We start from the raw sequence: 26,411 nt of genomic DNA, 5'->3' as shown, positions 1-26,411 counted from the left end.
TTTTCTTTTTGCATTCAGTTTTATTAAAACAGATTTACACATGATTTCACTGGCAATGCAAAGAATTTCAAAATAAAAGTCATTCTCCAACATAAGAAAACAGTTTCGATTTAAAGTTTAAAAGATTTATACAGAACATTTAACAAGATGTTCTGAAAATATTTTTTTTTGGATGGCTTGATATTATCATTATTATAATTATTCTTTTTTAGTTGCACACACAATGAAAATTCAAGTCTGTCCAATGTTATATACAATTTTATAGTTCTAATATCAACAACCTCTCATGCAAATTAACAAATTACATTTCTCTCTATTACATGGATCAAAACTTCAAGCTTTATATTTTACACCTATGATCACAATTCTTCAAAGAAACAATATGTTTCTAAAGTTACTTCACTTTCTACTTTAAAACTTTTTTTTCTCACTATGAATGATACCTATCTTTATGTTTTTTACATTAAAAAAGATACATATTTTTAAAAAGGCTGCCTCAAAGCCAACAATAAAGATTACGTTTTACTTTGAGATCTTTCATGAGACCAAAATAATAAACACCAACTAATATTCATCTCAAATTAGGAAACTTCCTTACATATGGAAACTATTTTACTGCAGATATTGATAATAAAGTAATCAGCGCTTTAACTTTTATGTTAGTAATGTGACATATTTTTTGTGTGTAAGCAATGAATTTGTTCACTGTTAAATTCCACAGCAATTTCAATTATGTAGAACTATATATTTTTTAAAGTTAAATTTCGCTACTAATATAAATAGTTAAAATGAAAATAATAACTTTTTACAATTTAGAAAAAATAAAATGATATCAGTGACTTAGAGAATAACATTGTTTCAAAAACAGAGCCATATGAAGGCTACAGGGACCCCTCAAGTCAAAAAAAGCTAACTTCGTGAAAAATGCACTTGAAGGTTTGACTGGCAGGCCTTTTCCTAAGCCTATTTTCAAACAAATACTTCTGCTGACTAACGTGGTTTTGTCAAAAGATGATAAATGATTCGAAAAGTATACTTCAGCAACCACTAGACTGCATCATTTTTCTGTTGCCTTGTAAGAGCAGACTGCTTGATCCCTGTACCCTTCCTTACAAGCAACTTTTAATTTTAAATTAAAAAATAATAATAATAAAAGTGTGCAGCAATGAATCTTGAACACTTTAACTATGAACTCATAATATTTTCTTATAGAAAAACATAATTGAAAATAAAATAAAAATAAACTTGTTAAATCTTATTACTTTTATTTATTAATTTTGCCCCGCTTTACTATGATTTCAGAGGTAAAAATTTCAAATTTGCTAGTGTAGTTAAATGAAATTAATTCCTTCTCCATAATGTGCAAAACATATCGTCTCAAGCAATTGCAGAGTAGAGGAGGCAGGATGTACACGAGCAAGTCTTGAATAGTTTAGAATATCAAATAGTCATTGAAGGAAAATCACTCGGAATTTTAGAACAAATTTAAGAAAATGTTGATTTATTAAAACAATATTACAACAACACAAAGTTATTTTAAATCAAATGTCATAGAACAAAACAATAACAATCAAAGTCACTATTTAACTCCCTATTGAAGCCTTTTGAAGATTCAAAAACAATAAGATAAATAAATACCTTTGTGCTGAAAAGTAAAGTAAGAAAAAATGTCAAAAAAGCAAAAATTGCAGATTACTGCAGACACGTGTTTCGGCATTACAGGGAACGCCTTTTTCAATGCAAAAAGTAATAAGCTTATGGATGAAAAGACATACGACAAAAGCCAAGAGCAGATAAGCATGCAGCTTAAAAAATAAAAATAGAGGATTAGCCAAACACCAATGACAAAATTATAAACAGATAAGGAATCAATAGTTGATATGAACTCTTTCTGGTAGGAGGAATTCTAATTTTTAAATTAGGGGCACAAAAATTACCAAACATGAAAACTTAACATTAAAAGCTTTAAAAAAAATTGAAGAAAAAAAAAGAAATTATTAAAGTCTGATATTTTTCCACTATGGTTCAGGAAGGTTACCTATGCAAAACACAAATAAAAGTGTTATTCAATACTCTTTGCTGACAGTAAATTGATTAAAGCATGTTCACATAAAACATAAGTTGGTGAAATCTTTTTAACATTTGTTGATTACAGCAGATCAGTTTCAAAAAAAAGAAAGACAACCGAGTGCATTTTTAAATGAAACGTGCCATTAATAGTCCCTCATTTATTTTTTGTTAAAATACGTTGCATGTAATTACATAACCAGTGGTGTAAGTGGAAAAGGAGTTTTGGAGCACCTTTAAAGCAGAAATAAAAATACTTATTTTGGCTCAACAGAACTATGTTTTAAAGCAGGTTTAAATAAAGTGTTAACAGCATTGATGAATAAAATTACAAAAGGAACTTACAGAATAACTGCTCTTTAACAAAAGTTAAATAACTTAATTCTGACTAACTCCCGACTCCTTTACTCCAAAACCAATCTGATTCTAACTTTTAGAATTTTAAAACCTCAGACTCCTTTACTCTAAAATTAGCCCAAACGATTCTACAACCCTTGTTAAAACTTTACTTAGAAATGTTTTACATATTTCTTCATACATAAGATTAAATAATTGAAAACTTCACAATTTTATTATTGTAAAAACACCAATCTACATTTTACAAACAAAATGTATTTCAAGTTTGTGTGCGAGTGTCTGCGTAAAACTCCTACTGAAAAATTCTTTTTCTAGAATTATTTCTTGGTTCACTATTATTTGTACTCTTTAGTATTTGTGAACCAATGAGAAAACTGCAATACCAAAAGCATATGATAAAACATTGCAGCACAATCACACCCCAAAAGGCGCAAAAATTAGGCATGTCTATTTTCAATTGGCACAATTGAACCCAGCACTTACACCACTCCATTACATAAGTACTCATCTACATGGACAGAATAATAGAGCTGACTAAACATTTTTCTATGATACAGATTTCAATTATCCAAAATAAAATAAATTACTAAGCCAATTAACCTTTTCTAAAGCCAGTCTGAGGAAAAATGGCATCATGAATTTAATTAAAAAAAAAAAAAAAAACCTTTGTATGCATTAAAACTATTTGTATATAAGCTTTGAAATACTTTCAAATAAATAATGCTGTATTACATTTTATGCATATATATAACTGATATATTATAAATGAATTAATGCGCATAACCTTATTTGCACGGAAACTCTTAAGAATAGAGGTCCTGTATCCTTTTTTGTTGATGATTTTTTTATAAATTAAACTAAATTCAAACTCTTTCCAGACTAGGTTCTGAAGAAACCAAGTGTTTTTTTTTTTTAAATTAAACTTTGTTTGTGTATCACTTCATTAGTTTAAAAGGGATAAAATTCCTCAAATAAATCGCTATTCGCGCTACCAAACTATACTTACTGGCAGCTGACTAGAAGAACAAAATAACAAGTAAAAAAATATTAAACAAATGCAACAAGCTTTAAAGAAGTACTTTGTAAAAACAGTAAATGCAATTTCTCTCCAGCTGATAAAAGTACATAAAATAAATAATACTTTAATCTTATCATTGACTAGACTTTTATATCAGTATTAAGAAAGGAATCTTACAAAGTAAAATGAAACTTACATTTGTACAGTAAATCCCTATATACTTTGGTCTGACTAGTTTCTAAATATTTTAAATAAATGACTAAATTAAAAATATTAAAAAAGAAATAACTATTTCAAACATCTTAAATAAGATATTGCATGTGTTGTGCATGCATATACACATATATACATAGACATAAACATTTATTATGACAAAGGATGCTTTGGATAGGTTAATCAATGTATGGATATTCTGGCAGACATTTGTTATTACCTATGGGCTAGATACACAAGTTTAAAAAACTAATAGCCTCTAATTTTAAGCATATAATTTTTGTGCGTAAGGAAGACAATAATATACTGTTTCAGGAGAAAAAAAACTTTTAAAAATTTATATTCTTTTTAAACTTCATGGTTTACTATGTGCTGTTCAATTCTGCTACTGTAACTACTTGCATGTAAAGTTTAGAAGAGAACATGACATAGAAAGGATTTGCGAGGGGTACTTAATGGCAGGATAAAGAATTTAGTTGTCTTGGTGGTTTTCTAATTTGGAAGGGAGTACAGGTGGCGATACAGGAGTGGAATCATCGTGGAATAAGGGGTTCTTCACTTCCATTTCTCCTGTCTGAAAATTTGAAAATAAATATTTAGTTTGAAGTTATAAAAATATATACATATATATATTAGGTTCATACATATATTCATACCGCTGTTCAAAAAGAAAAATGATGCAACTGATAAAACTGAAATTTTTCAGGAAAACAAAAAGAAGAAAAAAATGAAATACGTACTAACTGTGAAAACAAATTATATGACTCAAAATAATGACAAAGGTGTATGTATAGCACATATTCTTTACTTTTATATTAACAGACTTGGAATTAAACATTATTAATTTTTAAACCTAATTTTCAATCTCTAATCAATAATTACGTTACTGGTCCTTCAAACTCCCCTCTAGCCAGGGGTGCCCACCTAGGAAGGGGTCATGGTGCAGATCGCACCAATGAAATTTTTAGGGGAAGGGGGAGGTGTTTCGAGGGGTATTTTTCCTATTTTTTTTTTTTGGGGGGGGGGGGGGCTCATGCTTTTGGGGGTCTCTACAATATTTAGGGGATGCACCCTTGCTGTTAGGGGGGGTCACCCCTGCTCTAGCAGTCAAAAACTATCGTTGTTCACACCATATGCTTTAAGGTTCTGTGATACCAATTAAGCATTAAAACTCAATTGCTCAAAAGTTTAGTTACATCATTATTCTTCTGGAACAGTGATATGTAGGAAAAGTTTAAAGCATGCATTATTTAAAAAATCTAATGTTCTTATATTTTTGTGTTGAATCACTTTGTGATAATTTTCAATTAGGTTACGAAGAAATTGAAGTTTTTTTTTCTCCAGATCTAGATCCTAGAAACCTACACATCCCATTTTTATTTCTTCCAAGAGCTCAAGTAAAGAAACGACACAGTTCACAATAGTGCTTGCCAGTTGTAAATGGTTGCTTACATCCAGGGGCAGATTAAGAGGGAGGCTTTGGGGGTCATGGTCCCTCCCAAAACATTGTGGTTGTAGGAATTTTTTCAAGAAGGTAAAAAGAAATAAAATATGATGCGAAAATAATAATATTTAACACATGCGCTTTAATTTAAAAGAAATTTAGGACTTAGTTGGGAGAAAATTATATCCCTCACCTCGAAACAGAATTATTATTTTCAAAACTTTGCTCCATCGTTTATATAATTTCTTGATGCCAATTTTAGACACTTGGACCATCTCTAAATGTTCCTTTGACAGTTATTTTGACCCAGGTATGGTTTTTATAAATTATTAAATAATTTTTCTTTTTTCTTTTTTCTTTTTTTTGTAAATTAAAGATTTTAAACAGTAAGGTGTTTCTCTCCATAAAAAGTTTGTTACATGCATAATACACATGTAAGTGTGGTACACAGATACATACAGACCCACAAAAATTAAATGGAACTATTCTAAAATTTTAACTTAAAACATTTCCATTAATTGATGCTATTGTTATAGTTTTGTCCTGTGTATTTGAATAAATTAATAGTTTTAGTGAGAAAAACAGCATATAATACTTTGATGCACATGGAAATTAAATTACCAAACTGTTTACATTATGAAATCAAGGTTTTCATGTGCTATAATGAACATAAAAAATAAATAAATAAATAACAACAACAATAATAAAAGAGCATTGAAATGCAAAGTTTATATCATACATTTCTAAACACATTATTTTGAGCCAGAAATTTCAAAATTTTGAGTTTTTATCGACTGGAAATATATCTTTCTGGAAAAAAAATGGGTAAAACTTTTTTTGCTCCAAAGTTTTTGCTTTTTTCCAACCGTTCTCAACTATATTACGGAATAATACTCACAGGTGCAAGTCCCGGACATTCGTATACAGTGTAATCGCCTTCTTCATTTTCCTCCTCTGAATCTACATCAGATGCAGATGCATTTTTAGTTGATCCGGCTCTAGAAGAGAGAGGGAAAAAAACGAGTTACTGAAAAAACTAAAATCATAATAATAATAATGGAAGAATGATTATGGGAAACAAGGTATTTTACTTCAAAGCAAATTTTTAACTGCAGATCCTTCACTTTGGTTACTAAGTACTTGCAGACCACCAGAACAATTATTGCTTTTAAAAGGCTTAGAGATAAATCTTAGTAAGTTACATGAAATTGTGAATACCTAAACATAATACCCACTCCAGCGCTTTTCAGGAGAATGTTTCTCACATACTTTGAAAAATAATATATGACAAACAACAAAAGTACCACTCTACCTTTCAGCACAAAACATTTGGTTTGTCATTTTAGAGGAGTGGCTGTGTAAAATTAGCATTTGAAATTGAAAGGTAGAGGAACCTCATAATACTTTAAATAAATTTTAAAAAACAAAACATTTGGACAAAATTTTGAAAAAAGTGCATATTTTTCATGTATTATTTGCATGTGTGTTACACAACCCTTCAGGCAATATATAAGAAAAAGCTTTCAGCTAAAATTATGAAATATTTGATACCATATTCAAAATGTATGCCAAAGTAATGTATACATATTTAAAAGTTTACAAATGCTCCAAAAAGATATTTCTACATACAAAATGTTAGCATTTTGTAACTTTTAGTGCAAATGTTTAAACGAATATTTAACAATATAGAGATAGCAAAAAACTGCAATATGTAAGAAATAGGATAAGTAATTTTGGTATAGAAAAAAAATAGTTTTGCTTAAATTACATAATTGCTTTTTATAAAGAAAGAGGTTTTCCAATGTGTTATCAAATTAAAAATTTTCTATAAAGGTGTGAAAAACATAAACATAGGACAGGGCAAATAGGAAAGAAGTATAACCTCTTTTCTCATGTCTCCTTCATTTTGAGCTTTTATGGAACTATTTTAGCACAGGAAGGGAAATTATTTTTTTTTAAACTACCACACACTTAAACCATCATTTTTCCAATCTGGCAGGTGCGTTTTGGTATTATCAGGGCCTGATCAAGGCAGGATCCTGCAGGACTGTGGATCAGGGCATCACAATTTTAGGCATTCAAATAGGGTGAATTTCTTTTTCTTCCTTATTTTTTAAACTTCTACTTAGAAACTATGCAAAATTTCCTGTGAGAGGGGTACCAAACTTTACCAGGACCTGGAAAACTTCGGTTTAAAAGGCCTTTATGATAGTAATCTATCCAAAAAAAAAAAAAAGTAACACCTGTGTATGAAACATTCATTCGTTAAAAGAATTGTTTTAAATTACTGTTTGTTACAAATATTCTATTGTATAAAAGGAAGAAAAATATTGGAAGGAGGCTGCACGTCCTTTCATACATTTTTTGTTTTTAAAGGAGGAACAACACAAAAAAAATTTAGATTGTTGAAAATATTATCTTGAGACAAAAAAAAAAAAAAAAACCTCTTAGTTTTCAGTGCTTGTTTTTCAGCATTTTCTTGAAGCAGTATATTTAAAGAAGTTTATTCAAAGTTTTTGGATGAAAAATGTACCAAAAATAGTAAATTCATGACAAATCTACAAATAGTCCAGGATCTGACAGCACTTCTGTAGGAAAGTTCGAGTAGGGAGAGTTTCTTTTCAAAAATGTTTAGTAGATGTCCTAGAAAGTATTTTGGACTCGGGTGGACATCCGCCACCTGGTCACTTCTCCTGCTATGACGTCATCAAAGATGGCGGCCGCTCGCTCTCATAAATGCTTAGTACTTCGATGGGAAGATTGAGTACGGAGAATTTTTCTTTAAAAATGTTTAGTAGGTGTCCTAAAAAGTATTTAGAGCTTATGTGGACATCTGCCATTTCGTACATTTTTTAGCTATGACGTCATCAAAGATGGTGGGCCCGCGCTTTCGTCCCCATATAAACCCAAATTTATGTTAATACTTAACCAACAAAAATTAAAATTTGGCCAGTAAGTTACAATTGGTGTTTTTAAGGCGAATAGCAATGTATTTTTACTGTTGCTATTAATAACCATTTTTTTTAATTTTTTTTGTTGCACTTAATAAAATTATATTTAAAAGGGGTTGTTACAAGTTGGTTGCGAACCAAGAGCGCCCATATGCAAAATAGTAGGGTGGGGGGCTCAGATATTTTCCTTATGGGTTAGGAGGGTATTTTCTCCATGGAAACCGATTTTAGGACAGATTAGAGTCATTAAAATATTTCATTTTTAATAACTTTTTCATTAATTGCTGTAGAATAAATGTTTTTACCATTTTGAAAAGAAAAAAGTGCCAAAAGCAAGGAAGTTCTAATTTCAAAGGGGGGGGGGGCAAGCCTCCTTGCCCCCTTATATGGGCGTCCTTGTTGCAAACCCGTACTATTACACTTACAGAAAGAGCAACAGGTTACTTCATTTGCTCTACAAGTACAGGAAGATTTGGCACATTTCAAGCAATTACATGCTCCAATAAAATCTGTTGGAAATCTCTGTAAGTTCTTTTCTATTATCAAATCATCATCTACCACTGCAAAACCAAATTCACAAGGATCTAAGTCAACAGCAACATTGTCAATACGATGTCGTAGTAGGTATGTGGGTATGTGTAAAAATATGATTTTAATAAATGGCTCTTAGCACTTCTGCTAGTAGGCGGCAAGTTATCAGTGTCAATATTTTTGGCATGATGATACAGCCATAACTTAAGTTCCTTTAAAGATTTTCAGAATGACCCTCTCCGCAGTACTTGCATTAAGTATTCTGCAGATTTAAGGCTTTGCTCTACATAAATCCAGTCAGATGATACGCCAAAACTCTCCTAATACTCTACAGATGCACAATGAAGAGCAGATTTTTTGCTACGAAATTTACTAGTATAATCTGATCCAGATAGTTCGTGGATGGCAGGAAGCAACGAACATAAGCTTTCACCTTTTTTCAGTGAATATCATTAACAGATAAGAATCGTGTAAAATCACCGACTTCAGTACGCACCCAAAGTTCCTGAACACCAAATCGTTGAAGAGTAAGATAGTGAAACAAAGCTAACACCATTATATCAGTGTCGGCGCTAGCAATAATGATTTTAGTGAACACTCACAGGGATGCATGTTTTGAAGGAATCAACATTCTGAAGTCAGCTTCCTCTACTGTCAGACAGTTTAATTCTGGGTTATTTATCTGTTTTCCACTTTGCACAGATGTACAGTTAAATATTACATCATCCTCTTCATCACCATGAAAGGCACTAAAAGTGTGGTTGGTATTATGTGGTGTTTGAGTCAAAAAAGCTGTCACTGTATCAGCAATGAACTTTTGCAACACCAGTTTGTTTCTTGAAGATCTCCAAAAGCTGCTGAATCGGACAGGCAATAGAATATATCTTCTGAGATTTTGACCACATCTATAACGATGCTGCTACCTTATCTTTGCACCCTTTCAGACTTTTTAGGAGAAAATTTGCCATAACTGTCAAAAATGTAATGTACTCTTCCACAATTCTTGGTGATGCTCCCGATGTATGACGAAAAAGCTGAAACAGCTCCACCAAAAGTTTTATTTTCATTTGTCATAACCTTTCGTACAGACTTCATGTCGTCAACTATAAAACAGGTTTTATCGTCAGACTTAAACCAGGTCATCACTGGTGCTACCATAAGATGTTTCCAGCTCTTTTAACAATGCACTTTTTTGTTGTTTTACCATTTGCCCTTGGTCATTGCACAATGAACAGTTTTCAGATAGCTCATAACAAAAGAGCTCTTGCATGTCATACGAACGAGCCTGAGCTATTTGTATCATTCGGTGAGATGACTTGTTCGATATCTTTGTAGTAACTTTCCTTGTAGCACCTATACTTTGCGCTTTGGTGAAATGAAATGGTGGCAACATGGCTTTATGGATGGTGGGTGCTTGATATTCTTACTGTTTTGTCCTCGTATCGTGTTTTCTGCAATGTACAATACATCTCTTCGCCGGTCTTAAATAATTTTAATATTTTTTCCTTTGTATCTTGGGAAACCAGTGCTTTTGTTAACAGATTGTGCAATGGATTAGGAAGCATATGCATATAAAACGGATAATCTTTTGTTCCATTTCATGAACATTTCATGCATCTCTGGGGCTGTCTTGGTTAGTCTCCTCATGTCTTCTAAATACAGAGAAAACCATCGCTGACAGTTGACACAGTCAAATACGGCAAATACTGGTTGAAGTTTTGCACTGTATTTAAATGTAATTCTCAAAGACCTTGTCTATCTGAACGAATCAAATTTCTGAGAAGTTGGACGAGTTTCAAAAAATTGTCCCAGTACAAAAATTGCTCTGATATTTTCCTTCCTCGGCTGACAAACCTCTCAAAGTCCGAGAAGAGTTTTTCCACATTACCATCTACATCTATATGATCTGATTTTTTTCCCAAGCCAAAGAAATATTCTGCTGAATGTTCTGTAAGTTTTCAAACTCTGTAGCGTAGGACTCAATGGAACGTTCTTCAAAAAAAGATTTCGCCTGCAATCTGAACATGGTTTCTTCCAACATGAACATTCCCTTGACACCTCTCACATAATTCTTTCCATGTAAAACCGATTGTAGCACATTTAATCCAAAGACTAAACATTCAATATACATATCGGATATTCCACTTCCTCGAAGATATTTACCTAAACAACATAGCACAATTTTAGCCATATGGAATGCACTGCACCCAACACCAGTACAATATTTGAAAATTTACCTGGATTGCTAATTTGCACTTCGCGTGCAATAGCGTATACACCTTTGTCACAGGTTACTGGTAAATAATTTACCAGTAACTTGCCATCTTCACCTTTTGATTTTTCCTTCTCATTTTGAAGCTGTAAAAGAGGTTTCTTATGACAGTATTGCTTTTGCATGCATTATTCATATGGTAGTACAACAACTCTTCCTCACTTAACGCGTTCAAACGCTTAGTAACTACGTCATTTCGCAATTTTGCAGTGGCCATTATTTTTTCACGACTATTTTCTGTACTTATCACACTATTGTCGCTTTTATTACATATAATGCAAGTCTTTTCAACTGGTTTAAGGTATCCTATGCTGTTTTTTGACACTCTCGACAATTTAATAATATCCATATCTCAATTTTATTTCGATAAATCTCGAACAAAAGAATCATTTAGATTAACAGCGTTTCCTCATCTCAAAAACCACCTTCTATCGCACTCATAACACATCATATAATTCAATGGCTGCCAACTTACTACTTCGAGGAATAACAACGCGCTCGAATGTTATCTCTGCGCCGCCTTTAGTGGCGCGCTTAAGTGGAGCTACTAATAAACATTTTGATTGATAAGTCACACCAGGTGAAAATGGCAAAAAAACATTTTTTTATGTAAATAGTTTTTTTACTATAATTTTATACGGTTATTCAACGATTGACAGTTGAAAAAATAATTTTAAAGAATGAATTTTAAAAAAGGAAAATAAATACAAAACAATAAAATAATTTTTTTAAACTACGTTTTCGGGAAAACTTTAACACTGTAACTGAAAAGTAAACTAGTTAATATAAATTAGCATAAAAATGTGCAAGAATTACGCAAAAAAGTCAAGTATTAAAATAAATATTAGCATTTATGTGATCGAGATGCCGCCATCTTTGATGACGTCATAGCAAGAGAAGTGACCAGGTGGCGGATGTCCACCCGAGTCAAAAATACTTTCTAGGACACCTACTAAGCATTTTTGAAAAAAAATTCTCCCTACTCAAACTTTCCTACAGAAGTGCTGTTAGATCCAGGACTAAAACTTGGCAAGGAAAAAAGTAAGAGTTCCAAAACTGTTTGTTATATCTTTCGCATTCCAAAAAAGAAACATGGGAATTGTTGACACATGCAGGGGTGGAAAAATCAAAAATTCATTTTTGTATCAGTAAAAATGTCAATTTTGTATCAGAACGAACAGTTTTGTATCAGTAAAAACAGTGTTTCCTATCAGAATTATCAATTTTGTATCAAGTGAACCCATGGTTTTGTAACAGAATTTTTAAGTTTGCACAAGATCACTACACAGTTTGAAACAAATACAAAACATTTGTAGCAAAAAAGTACATGAATAATTTTTAAAGCCCAATTTGTTAGCAATATTGTCATTTAAAAAAGTGTGCAAAGGCTATCTTTGGTAAATGTAAGATTAATCATAGCACATATCTTAATTAGAATCTTAATTTGTTTCATAGCATTACTCGCAAACATTTATCATATTTTTATTTGTAACATCACATGAGACAGACAATTATATAGCCTTTAAATTTAAAAATGCCTTTAGTATATTAACTACATTCACACAAAGCTAAATAGAAAAGAAAACCTTTAAAAACATATTTAGATGCAGTTTCTAATTGTTACGGAAAAAAGAGAGGGGGGGGGGATGTTAGTATAAAGAAATATAAGGTTCTTTTGTGCTTTGGTTTAAAAAAAAATGGAATTAATTAGCTGTTTAACTTGAAAAGTAAAGATATTATATGTGAAAAACATTTCTTCAAGAGAAATAATTGAAAAAAATAAAAAAAAAAAGTTTTAAAAAATTGCAGGAGGTATAGATTTATGCTATTCACACATGCACAACTAAACTTATAGACCTTGTTTAAATTTTCTCGTCTTGTATCAATATCTGAAAATTTACTTTTAGCACTTGAATTAATAGATCCTCCTTGAACTGACAAATAAAATCATTTAAAAAATAAATAAATAAATAAATAAAGATCCTTTAAACTTAAAAGACATTCTCAGAACTTAGCCCTTCAAAGATTTTAAAAATCCTTAAAAAAAAAAGCTAAAACTGTTTTAAAACTTTTAGAGCTCACTCATTTTTTTTCAGGCACTAGATTAACTTATTACTTTTTTTTTTAATTTAAAAAAAATCGACGCATGTATGTGTGTTAGAAATTATGTGTGTGTGTTGCTTAAATGCAGTTAAAAAAAATAAATTAAAAAATTTTTAGGAACTCTTAAGACACTTTTTCTGCACATATTATTAAATAAGTACATGTTGATTTTAACTAAAACGGTAAATAATTATTGAAATAAGAAATAAAATACGCCAAATTAAGTAACACAGGTTAAAATTACTCTGATGTTTCAAAATGATTGAAAAATTTGCAGGATGCAAAAGGATTAAACTTAAAGCAGAGCACGCAATTTTCGGTGAATATAAGGAATTCTTGACCCCTTCTTTTACTTCTTTCTTTCTTTTTTTTTTTTTGCTTTCAATGATGAAAAATGAATGCATCTGTTATTTTTTTCTTGTCGTGAAAGTTTTTAGATAATAAAGCATTTTTGGCACAGCTTGGCACAAAAATCGCGATTTTGGCCGTTTTGTATCCAGTTGTATCAAAAATTGAAAATTGGCGCAATTGCCACAGATTTTCCACCCCTGCATATGAGGCAGTGAGAAGGAAAGAGATGAAAAAGTTGAAATGTTCAAGTTTTGAGTAAAACAAGTTTAAAGTTGTGGTTCTAGGTAGGCTTTCATTGAACAGGTTTTCTAAATCATGCAGTATAGCAGCACCTACCAGGGCTACTAGAACTATCTTTTCCCCCAAAACAGAGGATAGGTTCGCCTACCATTTCTACTAATTATCTCTAAATTTTTAATTTTAGCACATCCAATTTCTTCTCACTGCCTTATATGAGGCAGTGAGTAGCAAAGGGATGCAAATAGACTCTTTACAGTTTTGAGAAAAGTGCTCAGGGCACTCCATAGTCGGGTTCACAACACACTTTTTGACCCGGTAAATCCCCGCTCTGGCTCCACAAAAAATTAATTGAAAAATTCCCAGTTTCCATGTAAAAAGGTTTCCATTGTGCCACAGTAGGCAGTTTTTACCCAGTATCCTTAGCGGCTGGCACACCAACGAGGTACGGGGAGATATACCGTATCTCATGGTGAGCAAGGTTCAAACTATAGACTAATAATAAGAGTAAACCGAGCTTTCTCAGACTTGCTGATGAAAAAAATTGGTTCATGGATGCATCATGTGATTGGTGGAAAGGCTTGGCGAAAACTTTGGCAGCATGGTTGCTAGATGGCAACATTATCTATAGTCTGGCACTCGACATGTATTTTAAGACGTAATGTATTTTCATCATAACTTTTTTTTTTCCAGGTGCAGAGATTGAACTGTTGTTCTTTTAGTTATGCATTATTTTGACATTAGTAATTAGTTTTTGATCACAGTTCTCAGTAACTTTTATTTCATTTGGAACTCCTACGTCAGCGTTGGCGTGAACAGAATAGCGTAAACGTTTTGCGTTAACGCAAAAATGTACTAATCAGTATCTTAAATTGAAATTGTAGGTAAAAATCTTACCGTTTGCCGATTCATTTTGGGCGCTTGCATCTTTAATTGCTTAGAGAGTTATTGAAATTGACTAAAGAAAATGCACAGTACTATCTAAACGAAAAACTCACTATATTAACAAAATATTTACAACTTAGAATAACAAATTTACAAATAGGATTTCAAAAAACCTCATTCTTCCGTGTTCCATCAATTCTATTTATTTTATTTCTCGCTCGCGTTGATCGTCTGCTTCGATCAACGCCCGCTGTAGCTAGGATATCCACCAGTCACATGGTTTGGTTTATGAGCAGCAAAAGGGTTGCCATAGCTCGGTCTACTCTTATTATTAGTCTATGGTTCAAACATTAAGGGGTAAACTCCCAGCTGGGCTGACGCCCAGCACGGGGACCTTACCCGGCGCAATAAGCATCAAGCGGGTCCGTAGCACGTTACGACTATCGACCGCCACACCCAGCCATGCGGGGGGCCCGCTACGCGGACCCCCCAGGTGGTGGAACCTAAGGCTTACAGCTAAGTGGTGGGGTGTGTGCGGAGAAAAGTATCCTTAGCGGCTAGTAGACGAACTTGTTTTGTGTAATGCATTCTGGGTAAAATTCCGCTTTGCTCTCAGAAGCAAGCAGGAGGAGAAAAAATCCACATATATCCGGCAAGTAACTGGAATGCGGTGAAAAGCAGGTTTTTCCCGGGGTCGAAAGTGTCCATGGAAACGGCCCTCATGGGTAAAGTTTAAACCGGAGGTACGCTTTCATTCAAAATCGTTCTGCATAGGCGCACCTTCCCATGGGCTGCTAGTACCACATTTTGCCACAAAACATATGAGAGTTTCTCCTACCATTAAAACTAGTACAATAATCTCCAAGTTCTTATTTTTGGCACTAACATCCTTTTGCTTTTAGGTGCTTCAGACATTTTATAGTTCTGTGCCGTTTTTTAAATGGGCCTAAAGAACAGTTAAACCACACTTATAGTTTAAAACCATTGGAGTACTTTTTTCTTTGCTCTTACTTTTCAACAGCAATCATCTGCTGTTTCTGATGCTGATAATGATACATCTGTGCACTTTGAGCCAGTTTCCGATCCCCATTTGGAGGAGAGGAAGCGAGATCTTTACTTGGTCCAGTTACTCCATATGCCGGATAATCTACGTCTGCGGCAGCTTTCCGACTTTTTTGTAACCTATTCAAGGGATTCAAACATAAAATGTTCATTATTACTAAAAGGAAAAATGTTAATGCTTGACTTCGAAAAAAATTTAAGACTAAAATTTAACACATTAAATATAACACAGCGAAATTTTGCTAATCTGAGCTAATTGAAAGCTATGTTTGTTTAAATCACAAAAAAATTGGTTTAACTGAAACTATGATAAACACCAAATAAAAATACAAATGTGACATCCAACAACAGGCTCTGGGCCCAGCTAGGATGGTCCTAGTCAGTTTATAAGTCCCCAATGAAGATCAACGACCATCTTAAAGCTATCCACCCCCTTGCTCATTACCACCTCTTTCAGTAAGCTGTTCCAAGTGCCCACAACCCTACTAAATAAAAGAATAGAAAAAGATGTGTGCCAAAACAAAAAGGAAGTTTTAAGTACTCAGCACTAGTGTCTTTTGAGTTACTTGATTCAAAAGCAAAGAAATGATATTTGTCTCCACTTTTCATTAGATTAATGAATATGATCTTGATTTAATATCGTAACAAAACTCAAGAAGCGATTCATATCATAAATGTATATGTTAATGTTATCTTTCAATTATTGCGTTAGTTCTTTTTATTGTGTACAAAATTATGTATGCTTAAAAAGTTCTTTTAAAAGTACATTTGAATCTTTCCGGGAAATTTTTTCAACTAAAATTTCAGAAAATTAAATCAGTTCATATTAAACAGAATTTCAGATTAGCAAGGTCCAACTGCAGTATACATTTTTGTGCTGCAATATCATTACTGAAAAAAAAAAACTTTAGAAATACATTTTGACTGTATAACATACTTGCACAGCATGAACACTTACATAAACTAAAGCAGTTTTGTGATGGCAAGGAAAACAAACTACGAAATAAATTTTAGGACAAATTTGTTGCAGGAAGGAATAACAATGATCATTAAAAGTCAGAATTGCTTGCAAAAGACAACACAAAACTGGACATTAGTTGAAGTGCACATCTTTGTGTTATAGCAATTTTTTAAAAAATGGAAACTGATCTTTTTTATCGGATATGGAATGTATCCATGCTGGCATTTCATCATTTGGTAAAATTAGGAAAATCATTTGGAAAATTGAGAATTTCCCCCTCCCCAACAAATTCTAATCGGGGTGCCCCTAAATGAAGCATCTTTATGTGAACTTGCTCATTTTAACAGTAGCTGAAAGAAATTCCATTTCAAATCAGCAGTCAACATTTATTTTAAATTTTTGGAATCATAATAAAGTGTGCATTTGAAAACTTTTAGCCAGTTAAGATCAGAAGTAAAATAAATAAAAAAAGAAAAGATAAAGAGTTTTAATTAAAAATTATTCTCCCCCCCCCCCCCCCCCGACACACATACAGACATATTCAGCATTATGTCAGTTTTTCTGTGAAAGAGTGCTATATATATATATATATATATATATATATATATATTATATATATATATATATATATATATATATATATATATATATATATATATATATGTATGTATATATTTGTATATAAAAGTAAACTTTCTGCTCTCTTAGTCACCTTCAAACTATTACCTTGAAAAACCAAGCAGGCTTAAGTCTTTGATCTCGGAAACAATCCGATCTCTATTCCAAAAATCATTCTTATTTTTCTGAGGGTAACTCCTAGTAATCCATTACGCACGTGAATGCGATCATGTACATAATATGCCATTATAAACGTATTTTAAGCTTGAGAGTTTATGCTACATGTCTAAAAAATGTTTGAGAGTATATCGCGTATATGGAGCGCCCTATGGGAACACCACTGAGTACACATAATCCAACTTCACTATAGTACTACATTTTTATTTTTCATTTAACTTTCAGTACTTTTTTCAGTCCTTTGACTGGAGCTATTTCGTAGACACAGCTTAGGCTTTTTCATCTAGCTTTTTATAAAAGATATTTTTATGTCTAGGGGGGGGGGGAAACCATGGAAGGGAAAAAGAAAGTAAGATTTTTAAAAAATATCTCCAGAAGAAAGTTCAAAACTAATTTAGGAATGAAAAGCTTTAAAAAAAAAGTGAATGTACAGGGAAAAACAAGGGACTTGTTCAGCAATTTTTTATAAGCCTAGTGCTTCAAGCTGCAGAAACCAAATTAAACTTCTATCTGAAGTGAAGAATAATTTTTAACCTGCCAATTGTTAAATAATGTTAACCTTCAAATGATAAAGACGATGTTAGAACTTTTAGTCCTCTTTCATTGAAATTGTATAGTACCATTCATACTAAAATAACAAAAAAAAAAATGAAAATTCATGATTATGTCAAAGTCAAATGTTCACAGTAAATATTATACTTATGCAGTTAATTGAGGCTTAGTTTTACTTTATTGAGGTTAAACCCTCTTTTATTTATAAAAAAGGAAGAAAACTTGCCTATAGAAGCAAATGCCAGCTGAAATAACACCAAATATTCCAACTGCACAGCAACCAGCAACAATGGCTGAAAATTAAAACTGATTTTTGAGAAAAATGTTTTAAAGTAAGACATATACACAGCATAAAAATACACTGTCACAAAATACAAGCACATTAAATTGAACGTGGTGTTTGGATTGAAAACCAGCTCAATAAAGTTCTGAAAATTTGGCAAGAAAGAAAAACATTTTATGTTCTGCCCATTTCAGGGTTGATACTTTTCTGAGGAAACAAAAAATAAGGACTGTTTAAAAAGCAATAAGAATTTTAAGGACCACAAAAGTTTTGAAAAGTTAAGCAATATGTTTTTCACGTTTGTATAAGAAACACCAGCAAATTTAGAGGGATGAGAGGAGGGGGGGGGGTATAGCAAATTTTACTGTGTACTACAAAAAAAACTTTTAAATTAATATTTACAGTCTTACTTGTTGAAATGGAAATTACATTTCAAATTAAAGATGATGCTTAAAAAAAATCAGAATATACGATACTACGTGAAATACACCGCCAGCTCAGTCATTTCCAGCCGAGGACTGCAGTTTCGTGCTTATTAGCACTCATCAGCCCGGCATAGGAAAGTGACTGAGCTGGAGATGGAAAACCTCTTAAGGAAGCCAAACAAACTGGTAGCAATACAGAATTAGCACTGACTCGACGAGTGACCGAAGCAATGGTTCGCTTCGGTCACTCGTCTGGTCTGCTAATTCCATATTAGCTACCAGTTTGTTTCGCACTCTTGGCTTCCTTAAGGGGTGTTTTCCATCTCCAGCTCAGTCACTTTCCCATGCCGGGCTGATGAGTGCTAATAAGCACGAAACTGCAGTCCTCGGCTGGAAATGACTGAGCTGGCGGTGTATTTCACGTATCTCTGCCTTAGTCCTGGCTATAGGGCGGTAACTTACTGAATATAAGATGCTATCTCCTATGTTTGTATATAGTAAGGATATAGAGGGGGGAGCAGATTGATCCAGAGCTTTTATGGGTTCTTAGACCTCTCCCCCAGAAGTAGACAATCGAAGCTTTTCAACACCCTCATGACTCATGAAGCAGAGTTGTCAACCTCACAAAGTGAAAAATCAGGAGATTTGTTGCATTTTAAAAGTATTATTTTGCAAGATTTTTACGCACAAAGCAAAGAACATCACATGTTTTGAAAATACCAAAATACTAAACTTAAACAATCCATCATTTCAAAAAAAAAAAAAAAAAAAAAAAATGCAACTTCTTATTAAGTTATGTAAACTATAAAAATAAATAAAACAATTAAAACTTTTTTTTGTCATTTGAAAGGAAGTTATGGCATTTTTCTACACGTTTCAAAACCAGTTACCTACTTCATGAAACACTTCTGCTGTAAATGTGCATACATAAGTGAAGTAATCAAAAGTATTTTTATTCACTTTATAACATAGTATTTTAGTTATATAGCTACAGTCAGACACAGTAGTCTATTCTTTTTTTTTTTTTTTTTTTTTGTCTTTTTAATGTTTTTTTAAATGTATCTTTAGATTTAAGTGTTTTTGAAATCACTGATAATAAAAAAATAAGTTATAAGAATATTGAAAATGAACTATAAAGCAGAAGCAAACAATGCCGAGACGTCATGATACGAGGCCTCCCGACATCCTTGGGCAAGGCCTAATCACTGAACTAGGCCATGGCCAGGGGTTCCTGCATTTCAGGAGCCCCCAAATGACCAAAATTGTTTCTGCTAATGGTTAAAATTGTAACAGTTGACTACAAGGGCCACCCGGAAAAGAGTTTGGCCTAGGGTCTCCCAATACCTTAATAGGGCTATGCCACAGAGCAGGGGGATTCTACCAGCGCTGTTGGCGGGGGGCATTCCTCCTTTCCGAAACTTGATTCACAGAAGTGAATGGTGATGGATTTGATATATTTCAATTTTAGATCTTGAATAAAACAAGTGAACGGAGAGCAATTGTGATTTTAAAAAAAAACTTACCAACAAAATACACATCACTCAAAGAATCATCATCAGCTTTGATGACAGTTTGAACCTGTTGATGTTTAAGTGTAAATGGGCCAGACTGTGAACTTGAACTTCCTGAAGAATCGGCTGAACTTTCAACTGGAGTAGGAGACTTTTTATAAAATGCTTGAACTGTACTTGAACTTTTATCTGACACATCTTGATTAAAGGTGTGAAAAAACACATATTTCAAAGAAAGGAAAGAGAAAAGTAGGAACATAGTATTTAAATTTCAAGAACATAGCAACAGAATTACACTAGAAGAAAATAATCCAAAAATATTTCGAACAGCTTGTCTTATACTACTTCATAAGACCACCCACCACACACAATAAGCTTTCTCAATTAAATAAATAAAATACATGATAAAATAAATAAAATCACTCAGATCTGTTAAAGAATAATTATTAATAAAAACCATAACATAAATATACAAATTACAGTGCAGAACCTTTTATACGGGAACCAATAAACCGGGAAACCAGAAAACCGGCAACTTTTTCCCTACTTTCCCGTTATTTTTTTAAAATAAGCAATTTTGGCAATTTTTGAAAAATTAAGCTTTTTTTTTCTTTTTTTGAAATACCAAAAAGAATATGAACGATTTCTTAATAAACAACATATTACTCACGCATAACTCGAGAAAATGTTTGCAAACACTAACTTAAAATGGTTATCCTTTATGCGGGTCAAAATTTCCGAAATATTTTCTTGAACTAAAAAGTACATTCGTAAGTTTGAAATTTTCGTGTTTTATTCTAATTGATAGCTAAGGAAATGAATATTGTCGCATAGAAAGCGAATTTTTTTATACACATAGTAGAAATTTGCAGATTTAGGTTCAAAAACTTATTTTTTGCCCTTCCCTTCATTTTCTTTCGTTTTAAAACATCGAAAAGTGGTGGATTTTTTTTTCTTTTCCAAACAGAATGTGAGGGTCTCATGTATTATAAATAACTTAAGTTTTTTAGTGTTTAAATTATTCTCACAATAATAGTTTTTTATATTTCGATATTCATAAGCATTTCTGAACTGTTTTCTTCTTATTTTAATATGCTTAATTATTTATTATATAGTAATTTAAATTTTACAAACAATCGGCCAATAGCGCTTTTTAGCAATCCAGAAAACCGGGAAATTCAGATATCCGGGATAGCGATGGTCCCGAACTTCCCGGATAATTGGTTCTCTACTGTATTACAAAATTACAAAGGTTAAATCCCCCCCCCCCCAAAAAAAAAGTTAAAACACAATTTCTTTAAAAAATATATAAATTTTTTTAGCTCTTTGTGTTTTCAATTTGAATGGTAGAACTAGATTCCTCGCTTTAATTGCGACAAAAGGTTAGGTTAGTTCATCATATTACCATTTCTCAATCTACAGCAAAATAGCTCGATTCCTTCATACAAATTATTCATTTATCATCCATCTCAGTGGCGGATCCACGGGAGGGGGGGGGCGATTGGGGCGATCGCCCCCTCCCCCCAAAAGTTTTGAAATTCAATAAGATTCTGGGGGGGGAGGGAGACTACCAAACTCCCCCCTCACATCACAAAAATCATCTCCAGTTGAGTTTTTAGGGCTTGAATTCCAAAAATTTCTCAAGGGAAGAGTCCTCTCTCCCTCTTATTATCGTTACAGCATCTAAAATTTTCCGCTCTTGAAGCTTTAAATTCAAAAAACTGCCTGGGAGGATTCTTTGAATCCATCACTTCCCTTAACGTTAGCAAAGTCGGATTATACAATCGTGTTTTTATGACTCCAGTTCCAAAATATTTCCAGAAAAAGACCACATAATTTCTCTCCCTAACATAACGAAAAAAACGTTGAAAATTGCGTTTTTGGAGCTTCAATATTAATGCATTTCCGGGGAAGAGTTCTGAATCCCATGCTTTCGGCTAATGTCATTAAAGAAGGCCTAAAATTTCGTTTTTAAAACTTTATCTCTGGAAATTTTCCGGGGAAGAATTTCTATTTTATACCATCATTTAGGATTGTCTAAAATTGTATCTTTTGAAACTTTAATATTGAAAAGTGGAGGGAAAGTTCTTCAACTGCATCGCTTCTTTTAACTTTACCAAAGGCCAACAATAGCGTTTTTAAGACTCCTTCTTAGAACAATTTTCTGGGGCAGGCCACTGAATCCCCAATTACCGGATTTAGTCTAAAATTACGTTTTTGGACTTCAATTTCGAAAATTTAGGGATCGAAATTCCGTAACTTGCCCAAAGTGCTAGGAAGCGAGATAACGATATTTGGATCAGATGGGGCCCCGAGAAGCTAGGCGTTCGAGTGGTAAGCAACAAGACTCCAGCTGAAACTTGTTGCTGCTGCTGCATTACATGGCATCTTTTGTTGAGTAGCAGGGTCATCAACATGTGGCGTACGGATGTGGAAGAAGATAGCAGAGTGAAAGAAGCGGGTCCATGCCGATGTTTGATCCATGGACCTTTGTAATGCAATCCAGTACTTTACTGCTAAGCTAAATTAATCTCAAGGCTGGAAGGAAATGGGCTAATTGTTTTCTGAATGTCAAAGTATCGTCAAATATTTACTAAAACTGTGTTTTTAGAACATCACTATAGGAAAATTAACGAAGGAGTTTCACCGATCCCTCACCTCCGTCTTTGCTGCGATCTAAATCTGCGCAAAAATATCTCCACGCTATTGTACACCACAATTTTTTTTGAGCAATCACGATTGCTTATTATTCTCATTTGACTATCCTTGACATTACACTGATTTTATTTCCCCCGCCTCCCTCTACAGCACCACCGTCGACCGGCCCCTCCCGATGCTGCTCTTCTGGCGAGCACCGTCTCCAAATTGCTTCCATATCCTACATACACACACACGCCTACATTCACACACAAGCCTGTACGCATGAACGCTTACACACTCGCGCGAACATATATATGCACACACACACACACACAAACGCCTACAGACACACGAATGCTTACACACAGACGCACGTGCATATCACATACAAACGCATGCGTAAATAAACACACACGCCTCACACGCTCGGGATTGCGAAAAACATAATTTGAATTCCAACATGCCAAAAATCTATTCTTTTTTTCAAATTTAACTTTTCAAGAAACAGTAAAACTCCTACCACTATCTCCAAGATGTTCCTCTCTTTCAACATCCTTAACAGACGCATAAGCCACAGCTTCAGCTTGTCCCATGCCTTGGGGCCTTTTTATGGAAGAACTTGCAAAACTCCGGGCCCCACCAGAGAAGGGCACTTGAAAAGGCATCCCTTCCTCGCCGAGGCCCATCAATGGCAACTGAAGTCGCGGCAGCATCAAGTTTTGTGTCGTTTGCATCTGCTGCTGAGTCAGTCGCCGTACAAAGTCTTGCAAGTCCTGCTCTATGTCCGAACCTAGTAATAAAACAAGAAGCCACAGTAAAGGAAATGTAGCACAAAATCTTAATAAGAATCGAGGCAGTGAGAAGCAAAGAGATGTAAGTGGACGTTTTAGAGTTTTGAATTAAAGTCTTTACTCAGGGGTCAGGGCCCGATCAAGCCAAACTGGTGCCCAGGTCCCTCCCCCCACATGAAAAAATTCGAGCAATAGTATACTAGAAACTACAATTTAAAGGAACATTACTACATTTGAAAGGAAATCTGGGATTTGAATACCGAACACTTGATAGTCACCAAACTAATCACAGTTAAAATTTCCTCTTAAGGCAAAAAAGAGTTAAAAAACAATTTAAAACTGCAAAAAAAAAAAAAAAAAAATCTTACTTATTCTGACATCAAGCTTTAAAAAAGCTTCTTTCTGGCTTTAACAGAGGCAAATGTGTTGATCAAAAAATCGAAATCTATGTTTGATGTCACAGAATTTTCAATGGTCAATTAAGAAAACGCTTGTAAATTATCCTGAGAAACGCAGCTTCTCAAATGATTTTTTATTCTTTTCAAAAATTAAAAGGAACGTTCACTGGAACAGCTGTTGATAGGCAAGGTAAGAAGAAGCTGCAGGGGTGAATCCACATTCGGAAAGGTATGTGTAATGTTTAGTGATCTTATCCTTTTAAAACATTCTCCAGGAGAAGGGTTCCTACCTTTTGCAAAAATTTGAAAGTGTGTTAATTCTTCCAGAAAATATTAATCTATGTCATCCGAGTAATTATTTTGAAATTCCAGAGCTAAGGGACAACGACTTCTTTACGCGAATTGTTTTTAACTTCATGAGGTTTTGAGCTGATTTTTTAAAAAAATTGAGCCTCCTCTCCCTTAAAGTTGAGAAAAAATAAAATGAGCTTTAAAAAAAAAAGGAAGTAAGTAAGTGAATTTAGGCTCGGCTATTTTGGTGCCCCTAAATTTGTGGTGCCCAGGTCCGTGGACCCGCTGGACCGTGCGTTAATCAGGCCTTGTCAGGGGTGCCCACCCCCCATTTGAGTAAGGGTGCGCTTTCCCTAAAAATCGCTAAGACCCCCCCCCCCCAATGTGAAAAATACCCTGAAAACACACTCCCCTAAAAATTTCAATGGCGCAGTCTGCGCAATGACCCCCCCCCCCCCCCGGTGGGCACCCCTACTTTCCTAGTACTATCTCTTACCCCAAAACAAAGGAAAGGTTCTCCAACCATTAGTACTGCTTAGCTCCAAATTTTTAATTTTAGCACTTAACATCCCTTTGCTTCTCAGTGTCTCAAATATAAAAACAATAAGGATCTCACAGCCCAGTGGTTCCCAACCTTTTCCGTATCGCGGCACCCTTTGAAGAATTAAAATTTTCTCACAGCATCGTAGCCTACCTCTATTTTATACATACTATATGGCAAATGCGCTAATTAAGACCGTTCTGAGGTTCACGGTCTAATAACATCTCGCTCATTTATGATTCAATTGATTCTAGCTTTTGCACATTCATCAACCAACCCAACAAAATAAGAGGAAAAAAAAAATCCTAACTGAAAAGGTAAGTTTCAAATGCTATTTTGTCAGCAGTTTTAACTAAGAGAGGCAATTTTGCTTTATCAGGAACATAGGTCGGGCAAGGATTACCTCGTGCAGGGCTGAAGTCAAAAAACGCCTAGTAGTCCATCAAACTAAAAAAAAACATGAAATTTTGTTTGTCAACATAAAAACTTATTTAACCAAATTTGATAACCTCGAAATCATTATCAAAAATTCCATAATTACTTCAATAGAAAGTCAAAAGATCAATCGCCACATTCGGGGTCTGGTAATTCGGTTCTTTCTTTCTGTTTTTCGGTCGCAGGTCGCACTGGGGTAAAGTGAAATAGTTCACTCCCGATAATTCAAATTGATTGGGAACGGCACTAATGAGGATTTCTTTTTAACCACAAATGCTAAGGCGTATCTGTTCCTTTCAACAGAATTTGATTGATGGATTCTTGAAGCACTGAAGATACTTCAAGAACGTATTTGTGCATCTAAATGATATAACAAAATAGTGCAGAAGAACGAACCATTGACGCAGTAGAGGAATGTGGAGCAAAGTGAAATACAGATAAGTCCCTATAATCCGCGTTGTCTGGAGCCGGCACTAACTCAGGTTATTGAACTACATAATAAAATTGAAGAGAAGCAGCAATTTTTGTACACAGCTAAAGATCAGGGAGAAAAATATAACATGGGGGGGGGGGGGGAGTACACAAATTTGAAAATGTAAAAACGTATTTTAAAAATTCAGAAAATTACACTGAGAGCTTCACTTGTTTTTTTAATCACCCCTTTCCGTGGAGTTATTATTATTATTATTATTTCTTTTCCAAGCAATCATCAGGTGTTAGATCTCCGACACTCCACTTTTTAATATTCTCATGTTTCTTCTCTACTTACCTGTTATGTCACGTCTCTAACACTTAATTCCTTTGATATTTTGTAAATACTTTCTCCCGTAGAGATACTCAAATTTTAGTACCTAAACCGAGTTAACTAAAAAAATAGTTTTTGAGTTAACTCGAATTTTTTTTTGTCCCCCCCCCCCTTTTTTATATGAGTTACAGACAAACCATTCATTCTTACACAGATGATTCATATACTTTAGATATACTTATCCATTTCAATTGCCTTCTGATCTTTAGTTTGTCAATACTATTTCTCCGTCAAAAACGACAAATAAATAAGAAAATGTACTACACTTCCCTATTTTCAGCCTCGACAATCGGTGAATCAACTAACTAATAATCCCCCCCCCCCCACAAAAGAGCGTAAAAATATTATTACGGCAATCAAAAGACAAGCAACCATATGTTCTCACCTGCTAGAGCTGGATGGCGCTGCCCTTTTAGGGATTCAACGAGAAAAACGCAGGCCACCCCGAGATGGACAATCCCAAACATTCTCCCTCCTCTGGGATTTACACCC

General features: G+C 33.7%; 1 protein-coding gene across 1 annotated transcript; it reads right to left on the bottom strand.

The window, feature by feature from the left end:
- On the bottom strand, nucleotides 1-26,411 carry LOC129234167 (neural proliferation differentiation and control protein 1-like). Its single transcript, XM_054868082.1, has 7 exons — nucleotides 26,305-26,411; nucleotides 23,179-23,448; nucleotides 20,031-20,216; nucleotides 18,026-18,092; nucleotides 15,441-15,611; nucleotides 5,998-6,097; nucleotides 1-4,229 (listed from the first exon to the last, which is right to left on the bottom strand). Exons 1-7 carry the CDS (start codon nucleotides 26,384-26,386, stop codon nucleotides 4,128-4,130), a joined length of 978 nt encoding a protein of 325 aa, XP_054724057.1. The 5' UTR covers nucleotides 26,387-26,411; the 3' UTR covers nucleotides 1-4,127.

This window comes from Uloborus diversus, chromosome 1 (assembly GCF_026930045.1).
Source record: "Uloborus diversus isolate 005 chromosome 1, Udiv.v.3.1, whole genome shotgun sequence".
In the NCBI taxonomy this organism is placed as follows: domain Eukaryota; kingdom Metazoa; phylum Arthropoda; class Arachnida; order Araneae; family Uloboridae; genus Uloborus; species Uloborus diversus.
Note: the sequence above shows the minus strand (reverse complement) of the source record. Positions and strands in the feature narration are given on the sequence as shown.

Bases quoted from the DNA above. Each gene is read 5' to 3' on its own strand.
- LOC129234167 (XM_054868082.1), bottom strand. From the start codon at position 26,386: ATGTTTGGGATTGTCCATCTCGGGGTGGCCTGCGTTTTTCTCGTTGAA. The intron at 20,217-23,178 runs GTAGGAGTTTTA...CCTTTAATCAAG, and splicing joins GGAACATCTTGGAGATAGTG to ATGTGTCAGATAAAAGTTCA. The intron at 18,093-20,030 runs GTAAGTTTTTTT...TTTAATTTTCAG, and splicing joins GAGTGATGTGTATTTTGTTG to CCATTGTTGCTGGTTGCTGT.